Below are 17,466 nucleotides of genomic sequence, written 5' to 3'. Positions count from 1 at the left end.
ATTAGACACATGAAAATCAAGTAAATTTATCAAAATATTTTAAATTTCTGGTCATGATGTGAGTGTATATATTAATATATTTAAATACATATATATGTATATATATATATATATATATATACATATATATGTACACACACTTATTTACACACAAACAAACATACACACACAGACATATATACATATATATGTGTATGTATGTATGTAAATCCCGTATATATATATATATATATATATATATATTGTCAGGATCTCCTCTCGCAGCCTAGAGGAGACACGGCTGGGATTAATTTGCAATCAGCGCCAGCTGCAGCAGCTGATCAAGAGCCCTATAAAGGGCAGCGGCGTGCTCTGCCTGGGGTCGGAGGATTGCGGCTCTCCCGGACCCCTCCTTGACTGGACCCCTACCCCCTTACGACCAGACCCAGCCCGAGATCTTGCCTTGACCCAGGTGAACCACCAGGCCCTGCGTGTAGACCGGAACCCCCTGGTGGACCACCGGACCTTGACCCAGCCCGAGATCCTGCCTTGACCCAGGTGAGCCACCAGACCCTGCCCTGCTTTCACCTTGCCATGACCGGACCCCAACCCCGTTAAGACCGGACCCAGCCGGCCGGTGTAATATCTGACCCGGTCCTGCCGTCACCCCGCCTGGGGCCTGTCCTGGTGAGACCCAGCCCTGTGCAACTCTGTCTCGGGGCCAGGGGCTTACCAGCGACACCCTACCTGCCCTTTTACTCAATAAAGCGCTTCATCCCAGATTCCTGCTCCGAGGTGTGGTTCCCTGCCCGAGTCCGCCCTTGCGACCCGTGGCATATATATATATACGCAGACATATATATGTATTCACACACACTTTTCCTGCAACGGATATTTAATTTGTAAAAGAATTTGAATCTTGCTAAAACATTTTTTTTGTCTGGTTCTCTCACCTTTGCAAAGACAAACACCTATTTTGAGGTGAACATTTAAACTCATATTCTGATGCTCTTTTTGGACATAAAAAATAATTTGTCAGTTGATTTAAATCTGCTACTGTACAGGCAAATGGCAACTGCAGCCTTCATCCAAAGCTAAACTGTATCTCTTAAGTTTTTGTTTGTTTTTTTTTTTTCCCCCCACGCAAGCAGTCAGAAGCAGCACAAACCAGAATTCTAATTTCATTCTGTCCTTACTTGTTTCTCTGGCAGACGTTTGTGTCTGGAATGCTCTGAACAACGCATTGGGTCGGTATTGTTGCGGCTTTAGGATCATAAACCACTCACTATTTGGTTCTCATGAGGAGCACACTTAAAATAGTAACATTTAAGAAATAAAAAGGTCAGAGGAGGTAAAGTGGAAGGGTTGCGAACAGAAAATGGTGAAATTTAAGATATAAATTTTGTGCTCTAAGAGGAACAGCTGCTGACAGAAAATGCAAGTACGATTTTTTTTTTTAGAAGTGTGATGTTTTTAGATGATGAACCATAATTGTTTTGTTTCACTGGCAAGTAAATTAGGCCTCAACGCATCTGAGAATCTCACAGACGTCCTTAAGTCTGTGACACCAAGCATTGACCTCCTTTTCAGAACGGCATTAGTCCAGGCCTTAAGCCTCGTGTCAAGATGGGATGTACAGTTCACTAACGTCCACTCAACAGGTGCAACTTTCCGTTGCACGGAACGGTACAATATTTAATCTGCAGCCACAGGTCAAGACCTCGAGGGATATACTGCGTTTACAGGATATAGTGGACATATGGATTGGACATTAATGTGAGAAGTTTTTAGGATCTGTTAAAGTTCATCCAAAGATAGAAAAAGCTGAAGGGGTTCGAGCCCGATCGGGCCAAAACCGCCACGACCTCAGTTTCTGAGTTCATGGTGGTGGATTTACAGCTCTGTGGTTGTCCAAAGTGTGCCGTACATGTCGCTTTTGCACATTCCTTTCCTTTTGGGAACACATTTTAGAAAATCCTGGGTAAAACACCAGACATGATGTGTTAGGTTTATTTCGGCTCATAATTACAAGTTTTCAGCTTCTTAATGTATGCAAGTGTGTGCTTCTGGGACGGTTTTCTCTACCTCAGTGCATTAACCACAGAAATGTTTTCCATGATGTTTGACATAATTACAGAATTGATCTCAACAACAAAAAAATCTCCAACGACGTTCCTCTAATTGGAAAAAAATATGCTAATTACAATTTCATTATGGTCTCCCAATTAAAAATGCTGCTTGTTCGGCAATTGACTACCCCTGGTATGTTTTCATCTACAGTATGTGCATATAAGACTTTTTCTACCTATCAGATTCAGCCAATTTACAGAATTTGGTTAATTTATTTTTTAAATTTTTATGTTGAATTAATGCTATAATTTTTTCATATATATCCTAAGCAACAAAACACAAAAATATACCTATTTTATCTAGAACCAAGAAGGATATGATAATATATATTATATGCATAACTGTTGGATCTAACCATAATATGTACTTTATTGGTGATCAAGACCCAATAAAGAAGTTCAAATGTATTCAAAGGACACACAATGTCATAGATTGGGCATCTTTGTTGCCATAAAATAATGGTGCTTTACTTGACTGCCTGTTTTTGTCCTAATAAGTACATCGTTCACTAAAGGAGGATCATGCTGTAATGCAGGAAGTTCAAAATGAAAACCTGACGTCCGTTAATTCTGAATGGCACGTTTATAATGCTCACCCCTATGCTGCACTGACACGTCACCTAATGTTGCGCTGCCTAAACTTTTCACGAACACCTGGCATATTCCCTGGGGAGTTTCCAATCGGAGGCCATCTCCAGTGTCCATGTGGCTGCAGCCAGAAAGAGAGCAGGGGTTATAGGAGGTTTGGGAAAGAGTGTAGTCGATACAAACTCACGTCTAGTTTCCTTTTCATTGTCAAAAATCCATTGAAAACATGCTGGTCCTTCTCTTCATTTCCACCCTGATGTCCTCTAGTGTTGCCACAGAAAAAGGTAAGTTTTTCAAAAAAAACAATTCATAAATTATATTATACTCATTATAAACTATACATATGTCTTCTGAGTGCTTACGTTAACATTAGTCAACAGCTTTTGTTCTTGGGCCGTTGAGGATGGCAAAAGAGGTCTATTGTCAGACCTTTGGTTGGTGAAAAACTCTTTTCATTGATCCCTGCAGTCTAGATTATTGACACTGCCATTCCAAACGAAACGGAAAGACCATTGATTTTGGAACGCAACGTCTTCTTCCCTTTCATCTTCGTCTTCTCTTCTCCTTCTGCGCTCTTAACTTTGCAAATGCGTCAATGTTTGTGATATCAAGTCATGACGTCACTTAGGTTTGACTTTGCTAAGGGATAATTTCTCCTGGAAGTTAATTTTTGGGCACTCAACTGTTGTTGGCTTGCCTCATACAAAATAATTAAGTTATTACTTCAAAACTTGTGAATTAACATTGCACAGCTCTATCAGATGCAGAGTTCATGGAGCTGCTGGTGTGATGGTAAACATAGGTCTGTTGCCTTTTGTATTATTGATACCTCAGCCGGTTTGCTGTGTACCGTACACACACCAGCTGATATTTACTGTACCTTCTACACTGTCAATCAGTTTAAACCACTGGATCCCCTATATGGAAAAGCATCTGTTTTAGAAATATTCATACATTGCTTTATGAAGTATTTCTATTGTTAAATATTATTATATCTTTATAACAAATGTCATTAGTTCCAGCTGATCCTTTTTGAAATAAGTGGTTAGCACTGCAAGCACTTCACGGCAAGAAAGTCCCTGTTTTTATTCCAACGAGGGACTTAACTGTGTGGCGTTTGCGTGTTCTCCCCATGTCTGCGTGGGTTTGCTTCCGGGTTCCCTTTTTTCCACCCACAGTCCAAAAACATGCAGTAAGTTCTAAATAGGCCAGATGTGTGAATGACTGAGTGAATGGTTGTATGTCTCCATATGATGTGCTAATGAGTGAGTGAATGGTTGCATGTCCCAATATGTGGGCCTGTGATCCAGGGTGAACCCCACCTCTCACCCAGAGTGCAATAAATGATATGGATAAAGAGTGAATGAAATTAAGTGGTCAAAATCAATAGTTAAGACAATATAACTTTTTAATTTAACTTTTGGAGCCTGAGCAAAGTGAGCCTCCCAATACAAAATAAGAAATAACTTAACATCACAATAAACTCTCAAAACGATTTTGTGCAAATTCTTAAAAGGGGCAGTGTCCCCGGTTTTGTCGGTAAATCTCTTCCCACAGCTCGACAGTTTATTATAACACCATCTCTGTGCCTTCTCCTTTCAGACGGTGTCCTTCCCAGGCTCGGTGACGTCAAAGCTGCCGAGGCCTTCATTGACTCTGCCGAAGTGGTGGTTATTGGATTCTTGGAGGTCGGACAAGACGATCGGGCTGAGGGAAATCAGGGGCGGGAGGGCAGGGAGGGGGTTAGTTTGTTACATAAATGCATATGACCGGAAGTTTACCATCAAATGAAATGAGGAAAACCAGTGCACCGTATTTTGTTTGCAACCCTGTTTGCCTTGGTGATGCTCTCACACAAATAGAAGTCATGGAAGGATAATATTCCCTTGGCCACACCTTTGGCAAAAGCCACTGCTGTGAGGATAGAGGGTGGATGGCTGTCCCACTGAGGCAAGCCCTTTGGCTGTTCCCTGACTGTGGGGGAGAATGGCAAGCCACTTGACAGGAAACACATGCGTATCTGAAGACGTGTGGGATTGGCTTCATTGACCCTCCGGTCCGAAAGCAGCGAGAAGGCTCATGACCGGGAGGCAGAGGAGGAGAGCTCATGAGAATAACAAAATTGTTGGCCCAGGATGCCTGAGGCAAAAAGAGACCAAAATATTGGTGCCGTGACTCACTGTGAGCAAACACTCCTTTTTTTTTACAGGCTGCAAAATGATAAGGTAGATTGCCAGAGTGCATGTGATAGTAGCTCAGAAATAGTCATGATTCACAGTACTTTCCAGTGATTCTCTGCATCTCGGACTGGCAGGATAGAACCAAAGGATAGTTTCACACTTTAATTATGAATAATTTATCCTTTATTAATCCCTCTTGGGGAAACCCATTCTCTGCAATCAACCCATTATGGAAGAACCATGAGCAGCAGGCTGCTGTCCAGCAGCACCAGGGCAGCAGTTACGGGTTCAGTGTCTTGCACAACAACCCTTTGACACACTGAGAGGAGCTGGGAATCTGGAATGTTTGGTTTTGAAGACAATTGCTCTACCTCCTGTGCCACGCCGCCCCCTGTTATTTGATAGTATCAAAAGACACTGCAACATACATGCAACAAATCCCTGCAGACACTATTCAATCCATCAATGATTGCTGTCATTCATTTGTTGCATATATACATATCTTATACAGGTCTCTCCTTTTCCCATCATTTGTTTTTTTTTTTTTAATGCTCAATTATCTTTGTTTTCTTCTCTGTATCCTCCTCTCTCACACCAACTACCTTCATATCCTCTCTCACTACATCTTTGGTCTTCCTCGAGACCTCCTGCATGGCAGCTCCAAATCCAGCATCCGTCTACCGATGTATTCACTATGCCTCCTCTGTACATGACTGAACCATCTCATATCTGGCTTCTCTGGCATTCTCTCCAAAACATCTAAAATGTTCTGTTCCTCTGATAGACTCATTCTTGATCCTATCCATCCTGGTCACTCCCAAAGAGAACCTTGGCATCTTCATCTCTGTCTTTTTGTCATTGTTACTCTTTCTAGTCCATACAGCATCGCTGGTCTAACCACTGTCTTGTACACTTTTCCTTTCATTCTGGCTGATAGTCTTTTATCACATAGTACCCCCGACACTTTTCTCCACCCATTCCAACCTCCTTGGACCCGTCTCTTCACCTCTTTTCCACACTCTCCGTTGCTCTGGACTGTTCACCCCAAGTAACCGAAATCCTCCAACTTCTTGATCTCCACTCCCTGTAGCCTCACCGTTCCACCCGAGTGACTCTCATTCACACACATATATTCTGTCTTGCTTTGACTAACTTTCATTCGTCTCCTTTCCAGCGCATACCTCCACCTCTCTGGATTTTCCTCTACCTGCTCTCACTACAGATCACAATGTCACCTGCAAACATCATGGTCTATGGAAATTCCTGTCTAAACTCATCTGTCAGCCTGTCCATCACCACTGCAAACAAGAAGGGGCTCAGAGCTGATCCTGATGGAGTCCCACCACCACCTTGAACTTCTCTGTTACCCCTACAGCACACTGCACCGCTGTCTCACAGCTAGCATACATGTCCTGAACCCGTCTAAAACAGTTCTCTGCCATTCCAGATTTCCTCATACAATGCCAGAGTTCCTCTCTTGGCACCCTGTCCTATGCTTTTTCTAGGTCTACAAAGACATGAGATTATTAGGTTTGATTCACATTTGGAATGGGCAAAAGTTTTATGCCGGATGCCCTCCCTGACACAACCCTTTGCATTTATTTAGGCTTGGGACTAGCTCTGGGAGACACTGGCCCGTGCCAACCTGAGGCTGCATTATATATAACGCTCAATTATAATTTTGATATTATATTTTTCAATATGTACAATGTTTAAGTAACTCACCTAAGTATCTTAATATATTTTGGATGTTCCTTGTGCTCTGTCTTTTAACTGTATGTTGATCTGTTGCCCTATGCCATACGTTCTATACTATTCTATTGTATTCTATTTTTCATTTATTCAGACATCATTTTAACCTGCATTCTAACCTGGGGTTAGATTTATCTTTGGGCAGGAGGCGGGGTTCACTCCAAACCAGATCTATCACATGTATACATACAGTGTAGAGCAGGGGTGGGCAAACTTTTTGGCTCAGGGGCCGCATTGACTTTTAAAATTTGACAGAAGGGCCGGGTCAGCACAAGATACGATACATATAAAAAAAAAAAACGCATTTGTTAACAGGACATATCAAACTCATCCGACATTTGCTTTGAAAATATAACCAGCTTGGTTTTGAAGTCTCTGACGTTTTCTTGCATTTCATGCACAAACCATTTTTTCCCTTGTAGCTTCACGTCCGACTCATTCATGTGTGTCAGTATGTCCAGTGCAAAGGTTAAATCCCAAAGCCGGTCTGTGTCATTCAGATCAGGAAAATTCTCAAGTAGCTCCAAAAATGAAAAAAAATCTCCTGTTTGAGTTCCCACAATCGCTGATCCAATAATTCGATCATTCACGTCAAGTATGAATTCTGTACCAATCTTTGGCGGGCCGCCTAAAAAAGACCAACGGGCCGGATGTGGCCCGCGGGCCGTAGTTTGCCCGCCCCTGGTGTAGAGGCATGCAAACATTCACTGTCATTCACACATCTGGGAAATTTAGGGTCTCCAATTGCATGTTTTTGATCGTGGGAGGAACCTAAAGAACCAGGAAGTAACAGGCATGCACGGAAAGAACATGCAATCTGCACACTGAAAGGTCACCCTGTCGGAAGTGAGCCAGGCACCTTCTCGCCATTAGACAGGAGCACTAAACCACTGTACCACCATTATCAGCAGTCCTGATTTGTGGCCGAATAGATTTTCATTTCCAATAAAGTCTGAAAATCAACTTAGTAAATGAAATTGTCGGCTTCCGCTATGTTAACGAAAGGTATCATTCTTCTATTTTGTCATTAAATGTTTGTCTGCAAAGGAAAAATTGCTTGTTAGGAAGCTAAATTCCCCTTAATATATGGTTTGAATAATAAAATGATCATATAGTACGGCTGAATCTTTTAATATTCATAACTTTGCTCTTTCGATGAAGACTTATGCCATCTTGTTTTGTTTGGTTTCAGTCGCTGCTACATTACCAAAGCAGCTGCTTCTAGATTTTTGTGTAAACCCTCCTCCCCTATTTATGTCTCTTGCTGTATTTCAGAGTGAGGAGAGCCACGGATACAAGGAACTCACGGAAGCTGCAAAGAAAGTCGATTCGGTCCCGGTGGCCATTTGCACGGAGAAGGAGGTGTGGCCGGAGTACAGCGTCAGCTCGGACACCATCACATTGTTCAGAAAGGTACTCTTCATCTTTAGGTGTGAACAGTGGCAGAAAAAATAAAAATGTGAAATAAACTATGGCCGTTGTCATGACATAGGCAGACAACCATCAAGAGAACCTTGTTATTTCCGAAGCTAAGAAATTAGAAGTTGACGGTCTTGTGAACTTCATCATCGTCAACGAGGTCCGATACATCACAGAGTACAACCAAGTGGTGGGTTCTCATGTTAATGTGCTTCATGTTTTTTTTCCCCTTCTATTTTTCTCCAGTTCATTGTTTTTTTTCCGTTCTTTAACATCCAACACGCCTATATACCGGTCCCCCTCTTCAGACAGCCGTGGGCCTGTTCAGTTCGGAGGTGAAGACGCACCTCCTGCTCTTCGCCAACAGAGGGAGCAAAGAATATTCTCCCCTCAAGGAGCAGCTCGGCTCTCTGGCCCCGGAGTTCACAGGCAAAGTGAGAACACACGGATTCATTCACACGTTTTATCCGTTTGAGTGGACGCTCCAATGATTTCATCCGTCTGATTCTGCCCTTTAAGTTCTTATTTGTGTTGATCAACGGAGCGGTGAAATCCAACTCCAAGTCCCTGAGCTATTTCGGCCTCCAGTCCAAGAATTTGCCTCGAATTGGCATATACGATGGAGATTCAGACATGAAGTGGCTGCTGCCCGCAGGAGAGATTACTACAGAGAGAGTGCGGGAGTTCTGCCAGTCCTTCTTACGAGGGGAACTGAAGGTTAGTAGCTTTTTACGTAAAGGGGTCTGATTTTCACGCATTATGCCAAGTAACCCTCAAATGAGTTGCCATATCCAAAGAAAAACCTCTTTACAGAATAAATCTAGAGTTTAATTAGATTGTGAAAACAGCACTTTTCTGCACAAGAATCATAACTATTTAAAAGAAATGCAATGAGTTTACCGTATGATTGATTTTAATCATTTTTCCCCAAAATATTTACCAGAGAGTACAAATTAAATATGTTGGTCACTCACTTGTCACATAATAATGTTTGATTTCTTCCAAAAAAAAATTAAAAACTAAAAACCGCAGCCAAACAGGAAAACAAATATAACAAACGGTTTATCAAAGCAAAATAGAAGCAGTCTGCTCCATGTCTTCGGAATCTGACAGAGAGGAAAATGCCAGCAAGGTCGGGCCACACCAGCATCGTACAATGAGAACAAAAGCGGTTCTTGTTGCTGCCGTATATGGGGCTCGCACAAGACGGGAAAACCGCACACTGCGCACTAATTTACTCTGTCACACCACACACATCAGCGGCTGGGTGTGACCAAGTCTGAGGCAGTGCAACCAGACAGAAGGGCCGGAGTGTCAGGACATCACTGAGCACTGACACGAAATATACGCCAGTGTATTTATTTCAAAGTACGTGCGGTATTTTTAATCATTTAAAAGGCGCAAGTGGCACATTTATTTCAATCAAGTAAATTTTATTTATCGGTACAATCCATGTTTTAGAAGAAGAAAAAAGTGACATGACAATTGTTTTCAGGACTCTGTTACACAGACTAAATTACATAATGTGCATTTCTCCTTTGGTTTCATTTGTTTTAATGTGTGGTTGCTCCTAATCCTGACGCTAAAATTACCAGCTCTACCAAAAGTAACGCTGATGTCCTAATCGATAATTGTCAGTGTAAAATTAGGTCTGAAAATGCAAGTCTATTTTGACATGGATAATCTAAAACTGCAAAGCTTCCCACAAAAGAGCTGTTTTCAAAAAGCACTGATTCAATTAATTTCCTTTAAATTTCTGAAAAATGCGATGCAACCTATGAAGTGTGTCTTTCAATCACCAGCTGGAAGACAAATGTTTTCAGCAATTGTCCATTTAAAGGGAAAAAAACAATTAATTCATTATTTTATCCAGAAAAATTCTAATGATTTATTCTCATTAGATCAGTGATATCAATAACTTTTAAGGGGAGGGAGATAATTAAACTCCTTTTCAAATTTGCAAAGACCCTGTCAAACAAACAGTATAATATTAGAATCTTTGAGTTTGCCTTCCATAGATACGCGCATCTTTTATACATCTTGTCTTTATAAATAACCCTTATCCCTTGTATTTTACAGGAGGAGAAGCAGGAGGAGGAAAAGGCTAAAACTGAGCTCTAGTACCAATAGAAATAATGTACATTTAAAATAAAAAATGAACAATATAAAATAAAATGTTTTCGGTGAATCCCCCCACTCCTGTCCCGCTCTGCACTTTCTAAGCGCAAAGTAAACTATACAAAGTATTCAACTGCGTGTGTGTGTGTTTCTTGTGTCTGTTTTGTCTGTTACACAAGTGTCAGCCTGTCTGCGGTCTGGTTTGCAGGCCACATGTCACTGGCCACAAGCTGCATGGATCTGGCAGTTTGTTAGACCGTCCTCAAGTGATTGTCAGAACCACAACACACCGACCTCATAGAGAGTGACAGGAGAGCCGCCAGCGAAGATATGGATCGAAGTGCTCAGAGGATCCTGGCTGAAGGATGCGAATGAAACAAAATACATCATCGGTGAGGGGAAAACTCGGGTTGGCAAAAACGACGGGACCAGAGAGTCAGCAATCCCCCTGCACATTTTCAAAACAGGATGATGAATTTTTGCAATAAAGTATCGCGATTTCTCTCGCGGGGTATAAGCCAAGAGGCCGAGTTACGGAACGAAAGCGAGAATTTGGAGTAATGACAACCATAAAAGGCTCCGGAAAGGAGAAACAGATGGGCTGCAGACATCAAGAGAGGGAAAAAAGTTTGAGCTTCTCCCAAAAATATTCACTGAGGGAATTTTTCAAGGCCCAGACAGGGATCAGTATAATTAGTGGTGTTGTATTTCCAAGCCGATGCATCCGGCGGAATTGGTAAAGCCTGGCAGGTGGATGTTTCTCAGAGACCAGATGGAAATAGTGTGTGTCTTCAATCCCAGTTTGTTTACAAGACGTTGTTGAATTAAGGGTTCATCAAAGGTCTCAGGACGAGTTACATAACATTTCGATACTATCGAAAGGCAAACTGTCGTTTTAATATCACCATATTGACGATTAGACTCCTTTGGATGTTGAAATATTTTGAAGCTCACACCAAACATAAACAAATATTGTATTCGTGTTGTTGATATATTCACCTCTGACTTGATGCCACTTCTACTACGATATTGAATTCTATATTGTGAATTTTTGATACATGATTCCTATTTATGTTGTTTGACAAATGCACATTTAATGCTGAAAGCGGTTCTCATGTACTGGATTCCTTCATAATAATTTAAAAAATTGTACCGGCAATTTCAAATACCGGGAACAATAATATTCTGAGATGTTTTGGGACATTGCTGCTCAGGTTTGTGAGGTAATTGGATCAACTAAATACAGTCTACTTACAAATACAAATGTTTTCCTTCTACTGGCTGGCAAAACTAAATAAAAAAAATACCCATCAAACTTTCCAAAAAATGTCTTGGAGCCATCCAAATGTGTTTTGTTTTATATTTACAATTTAAATTGCTGCAGTCAGGAATTTTAAGATTTATGTGCGAGTTTCCCTCCCGAAGCCCATTCCTTTCAATAGCTGTTTCCCCTCGGTGAATTCTGAATTCCTTAATCCAGCTGTTTGGGAGGAGGCGAACCACTGGATGGCAGTAAATGACACTCAACCAAAAAGTTATAGCGATATTAGAAGGTTTTATTTAAATTTTATACGATGCAAGTTTAAAATGCATCTTTTATTAGATGTCGATATAAAAATACAAATAAGCTTTTTTTAAAGTACATATTATGTTGGCTTTGGTTTTTTAATGCTTTCTGGGTATTTTTCCAATGCACTTTCAATCAGTGCATATATACTACTAGTGGTGATGGTTGTTTTTTAAGCATTCTATTGTGTCTTTATTATATACTGAAAATTCACACTTGAACCACCAAGATGAGATGTAAAAAAAAAAATATGAAAAGCATATCTTGACGGGATTGGGTGAGAAGTGGATGAACAGCTGCTGCTGCACTTCAAGAATCAACAGAAAATAAAGAAACTGCACCAGACGAGACAGAAATTGTGTCTGCGCTCGATCCAAGAAACCCAATTATGGGTTTGCGTATACGTAGGTGTCACGACACCTTCCGCTGATGTGACCGCGCAGTTGGACTCGGCTGGTGTCTGCAATTAACAATACAGTGAGACAACTTTTTTATTTTTGTTTTTAAAGGGGCAAAACAGAGTTGTGTCTCCATTCCAAGACTGGTGATAGCTAGTGTCATTATTAGCCTCTAGAAATACAAGCTGAAAAGATAATCCAAGTTGGTAAGTGGTCCCAAAAAGCTGGTCTTAAATCAAATAAAATCAATGTTCAAAATAATGATCGCATTCAAATTAATGTAACAACATCATGGTGATTAAAAGGTGTAAGTAATGCCTTTTTTTATATGTGGAGGCGTATGTGTATATCTGCAGTATATTAATGTACATGTGCAGTTGTGTGTCTGTGTGTCAGAATTTATGAATAAAAAATATAGAATTACTTCAGTTCCTGGTGAAACACCTGGAGTCATCAAATGGATCTCCACGACATAACAGTGTCTCCAAAACTAAAACCGTCCGGGTCGAGGTGATTTACGAGATCCTTCTCCGGACACACTTTTCAGCACGAAGAACGCAACGTGTTAGTTATAGATTGTGTTCTTGGTTTTGATGTGAGAAGGTGAGCACACTACGAAAAACAGGAAATGCCCTGTCTGGTGTCTGGTGTCTGGCGTGAGCTTCCACGTGCACTGTGAGGTGATGGCTTTACATATAAAAAAAAAAAAAAAAAAAAGGAAAAAAAAATCAAAATGTACAAGGCTAACTAGTCATTTAAGAATTGTTTGTTCCAACATATGATGTTGCGTGCCGTGCGACTGGATCAAAACTAACCGTGACAAAGCAAAAAAACATGTGTAGAGAAGGTTTGACCTTTTACAACTATGTGGTGTTTGTGTCACACGAACCAATGGCCTGTTAAATATTAAAATTTCACTCATTCACTTTAAAAGTACCATTATGATACATCTGTACCGACCTTTGACTCAAAATTGTACTGCCTGTTTTCATTTCAATTTGCACTTTCTCAACTTGCACATCCAATTGTCATTATTACGCTATTATAACATTATTATTTATTGTTTTTTGTCTCTACTAACTGGCTTAACTGTGGAAAGCAAAATAAGAATATCATTGCACAGGCAAACATTTTCCTGATCATGAAAATGACAATAAACGCTCTGAAGCCTTTGAATCCCCCTTTAGACTCCCCTAGTAGGTTGACTCAAGGTTATTTTCTTACCCGTGATTTTTCCAAATGCCCAAAAATATGAAAGAAAGAAAGAATTTCATTATTTTGGAAGATTTAAAGGGGAAAAATGAATGGATGGAGGTGATAAAACAACACGGATTTCAGCGGTGGAGCTGAACCTTCAGGCCCGGTTGCTGGAAAAGCACCAACGAATGGGCTGAATGAAGCCGCTATGGAGCCTTTTGATTATCCGGCAAAGGAACAGGTGATTCTGGGATACTTCTATGCGGATTTCACCTTGGTGTAACGCAAATTCGCACCTGATGGCGTGATTCCGCTTTGCAGTCAAAATCGTGAGCATTCCGCAGTGTTTGCCAAGCGGCATCAACAAACAAGGATTTGGTCCAGTGGTGGAGCAGACAATGCATTTCCTGCTTGCTCAGACTTGTTTTTTTACATCCATTCCCCCCACCCCTACATGCATCCACAAAAATGGACACTGGACCAGACATTGAAATTACATAGCACACTGTCCAAGACAAATGCCTGCCACCAGGAATAACACTAGACTATAAAACACGAACATCAAGGTCACAGAGAGCGCGTTCGGCATCTCTTACTATAGATCACCCTGCTTTTGAATCTTCAATATATAGATATTTATATATATATATACATGCAAACTCATTTCAAACAGAATTTAAATTGCTGCATGGTTCAAGTTCTGACTTAAATTTTTTCCTTTTTTTTTATCGCGTAAACCACAGCTGGAGCCAAACTCGCAAAAATCTCGCAAACAAAAAAAAAGCCTAGTCCAAAGCCACACGCATTTCGCCGTTCATCCAACACATCGGGGACGCTTATATTTAGGCGTATGTACACAGAAATACATCAAGCGAGGCAATGTATTGGGCCACTGGTTGGAGCTGGTTAGCCGTATGCATGTCTGAATCTGGCCAAGCTCTGGGCCGAGAGAAATCCCTAAATAGTCGCTGACTGTGGTTCTGGTAGGGCACTGTAACACTCTAATTAAGCTCTGTCGCGTAACGAGGCTCACTGCTGTCCCATGTCACTCGATTAGTAGCCTGTGGTCGACTCAGGCTATAGTTTGGGGTTTGTGGGGGTGGTAGATCACATTTGGGGCAAAGTGTATGGAATCATAACAGCGATGGCAGAACTGGCAACCTTGATGTTAAAGAGGCAACCCCACCGTGGAGTTCAGCGATTATAATTCAATCACATTTTAAATGTATCAGTAACGCAAGTATGTTAAATCTCTGCGGGTGCGCGGGAATTATTTATATTCCGGCGATGAAGGCTGAGGATTGCGTGGAATCCGAAGCAAGTGCCGTAAACTGGTAAACAATTCTAAATTCATCAAAAAAAAGACAGATGGGGAAATTATCCAGTTTTTGTTGTATGGCCAAGATAAATTTCCCCACTGCTATAACAGGAAAGTTATCCTATATTTTGACTCTTGAAGATATGAGAAAAATGAATTCGATATCCCAACTAAGCTGAAAATTGCAATTTGAAAGTTGGTTCTTTTTCCAACGTGTGGACCTGTGGTCTTTCAAAAGCAAAATAAACTGGAGTCTGTCATGTCCACTCATACTTCACTGCATATCGGCGTTTAGGTATGTGATGAAGGATGACGAGGATCGGATGTCTTTGCATGCCGAAATACATACGTGCTTACTTACAGTACATGCCGATGCCAAAAATGATTATGTCTGTGTACGGGTTTTGGATGCAGCGCCAAGCTTGCGTGGGTGTTTGTGGGAGCTTTCATGACAAATGGAAGCGGAAGCGTTGACATTTGATTCCCCGACCAATCGGAGTGTCATTGCAAAGTGTGGGTCTGGTCTGACAGAGGAGGTTGCCTACAGTATAAATTGACCCTGAATCGCAGGGAAAGAAGCAGAACAAGCCATCGCAAGAAGCGAAGAGTTGCAAAGCCATCGAGAAACCAGCTTGTATCGAGCCAGACACTCCCGGGCACCATGAAGACTCTGACTCTCCTCTCCATCTGCACCCTCCTGTCTGTGTGCTGGTCCATGGGAGGTAAGGGCCGCCGGCGCCGTGACCGCGATCGTCTTTCGGTTGTACACGTTTGCAGGAGTCCCTGCATCTCAATGCCGTCGTTTTCTATGATCATCAGCGGTGGAACCCGAGGTCGTCGTGGACCCCGATGCGGACGTGGATGCCGGAGCCGCACCTGCTGACCCCACCGCCGCTGCCCCTGATACATCTTCCGCTTCAGATTCATCCTCCTCCTCCGAGTCCAACTCGTCCTCCGACTCGGACTCTTCGTCCGACTCGAGCTCGGACTCGTCAGCCTCCGACTCGTCCTCTTCCTCTGAGTCTTCTTCCTCCGAGTCCTCCTCCGATTCTTCTTCTGAGTCCTCCGAATCCTCGGAGTCCTCCTCCTCGTCTTCCGAGTCTGACTCGGCATCCGACTCCTCTGCTTCCGACTCCTCTCCTTCTGATTCTTCCTCTTCATCCTCATCTTCATCATCATCCTCGTCTTCATCGGAGTCAGCCAGCGCCGAAGGTAAGCGTTTTTTTTCCTCCTCCAGACAGAACCGTCGGCAAATCTTTGGAACTCTGAAGATAACGAAACGCATGATGTTTACAGCGGCTCCCGCTGAGGTGGTTGTGAAGAGAGACCTGGCTGCGGTTCTCCTGAGGAGAAGAAGAGCTGCACCTGCCGGAGACCTCAGCCCCCTGCAGCTGGAGAGGTAAAGTTCCCACATTGACTGATATCCTGTACAAAAACACTAGGTTGCAAAACATTCAGTGTAATTCTAAAAAAAGACACGCCTGGTTTTTCGCTGTCTCGAGAACTTAACATTGGCACGGCGATGTTCTCCGTCTGTTTGAATGGGGAGAGATATGAAATAGTAGTTCTGACGTTCATTTTAATCTCCTCTCCACCATCCAGCCTGAGAGAGGTGTGTGAGCTGAACGTCGCCTGCGACGAGATGGCCGAGACCGCCGGCATCGTAGCAGCTTACACCGCTTACTACGGACCCGTTCCCTTCTAGGCAGGAAACTCCTCTGTCATCCACCTGTGAACTGTTTTCTCTATATTCTCGCCATTAGTCAACGCATCAACACCCCTGAGTCCTGATAAGGAACAGACAAACAGAATTGGATCAGGCCATGCTGAGATGGTAGACAGAGAGTTTTTTTTTAAGGCACAAATTCTTGCACAAGTGACCAGCGTTTCTTTTTTTTTTTTTGGTCCTATTTTTTGAAAAGGCCTCTTCAAGGCTTTTGGAGAGAGGCACATGGAAACACAATCCTGTGAAGAATATCGAAACCCACGCGAGTCAGAATTCCTCTTTGCTTCCTTTTATTATGTTACAAATGAATGGTGCTACAAGAACAAATGTATGTATAATTGTGTTGCAATATTTATGCTTTTAGTTTTTCTTCAACAAGAAGATTTAGCTCGAGTACGCAGGGAACATAATAATGAATCCTTAAAAGTACTGTAGATTTAGTGGTAGTGTCTTGATAGTGGTGTATTAATAGTGGTAATGATTGTGTAAAATGCACATTAATGATCACTAATGACCGTAACCACAAAATGCCTCTGGGTTTGAAAATAATAAATTATTTTGTCCATCAAACTTCTGCCATTGACTGTCTTTTCTTTTCTAATGTTCATGGAGACGATTGCCATACATCTCTGAAAGGCATCAGCATGTGAATAACCCACCACCGGGGAACTTGGGTTTACACCATGATAACTCGAGTTTAGTTATCATGGTTGAAACTAGATGGCAGTGTTGGACAGTATAGAAATGAAATAGAATTAAAAAAAAATAAAGATAAGCAGGCACAGCCCTCTGAGCCCCATGGACAGTTTATTGCACTTCCATGGTGCCAATGTAAAACCAAGCCAAGAGATTTGGTTAAACTTCTTATTTCCTGTTCTCGTCTCATTAGGTGGCATTGTGATATCCTCAATAGCTATTGTGAATTGATCATAATGGTGAACAAAGTCTTAAACCAAACAGTGCCGTTGAATGGATCTTCTTTAAAGTAGCAATGAAGATGTGATAGAAGTGCAGACATTAATCTTCAAATCCATGTGATTAGGAATTGTGTTCAGTAAACATAGTAAATAAAGTATTTACTATAAGAACCTTTGG

General features: G+C 41.7%; 2 protein-coding genes across 3 annotated transcripts; both read left to right on the top strand.

The window, feature by feature from the left end:
* Positions 1-2,922: 2,922 nt before the first annotated feature.
* Positions 2,923-10,241, top strand: erp27 (endoplasmic reticulum protein 27). The gene is made up of 7 exons (XM_086156171.1): positions 2,923-2,980; positions 4,299-4,384; positions 7,904-8,041; positions 8,121-8,237; positions 8,356-8,481; positions 8,567-8,764; positions 10,127-10,241. Exons 1-7 carry the CDS (start codon positions 2,923-2,925, stop codon positions 10,166-10,168), a joined length of 765 nt encoding a protein of 254 aa, XP_086012297.1. The 3' UTR covers positions 10,169-10,241.
* Positions 10,242-15,237: 4,996 nt separating this feature from the next.
* bglapl (bone gamma-carboxyglutamate (gla) protein, like) lies at positions 15,238-16,941 on the top strand. Of its 2 annotated transcripts, XM_086156249.1 has the most exons (4): positions 15,238-15,367; positions 15,465-15,857; positions 15,942-16,044; positions 16,248-16,941. In XM_086156249.1, the coding sequence occupies exons 1-4, from the start codon at positions 15,307-15,309 to the stop codon at positions 16,348-16,350; spliced, it is 660 nt and encodes a 219-aa protein (XP_086012375.1). In that variant the 5' UTR covers positions 15,238-15,306; the 3' UTR covers positions 16,351-16,941. The 2 variants fall into 2 exon arrangements, with proteins under 2 accessions (XP_086012375.1, XP_086012374.1); XM_086156248.1 differs by having other exon boundaries at positions 15,465-16,044.
* Positions 16,942-17,466: the final 525 nt, after the last annotated feature.

The sequence above is a fragment of the Fistularia commersonii genome, chromosome 12 (assembly GCF_037954325.1).
Source record: "Fistularia commersonii isolate RoL2024-O1a breed Wild chromosome 12, RoL_Fcom_v1.0, whole genome shotgun sequence".
NCBI classification, from domain to species: domain Eukaryota; kingdom Metazoa; phylum Chordata; class Actinopteri; order Syngnathiformes; family Fistulariidae; genus Fistularia; species Fistularia commersonii.
Note: the sequence above shows the minus strand (reverse complement) of the source record. Positions and strands in the feature narration are given on the sequence as shown.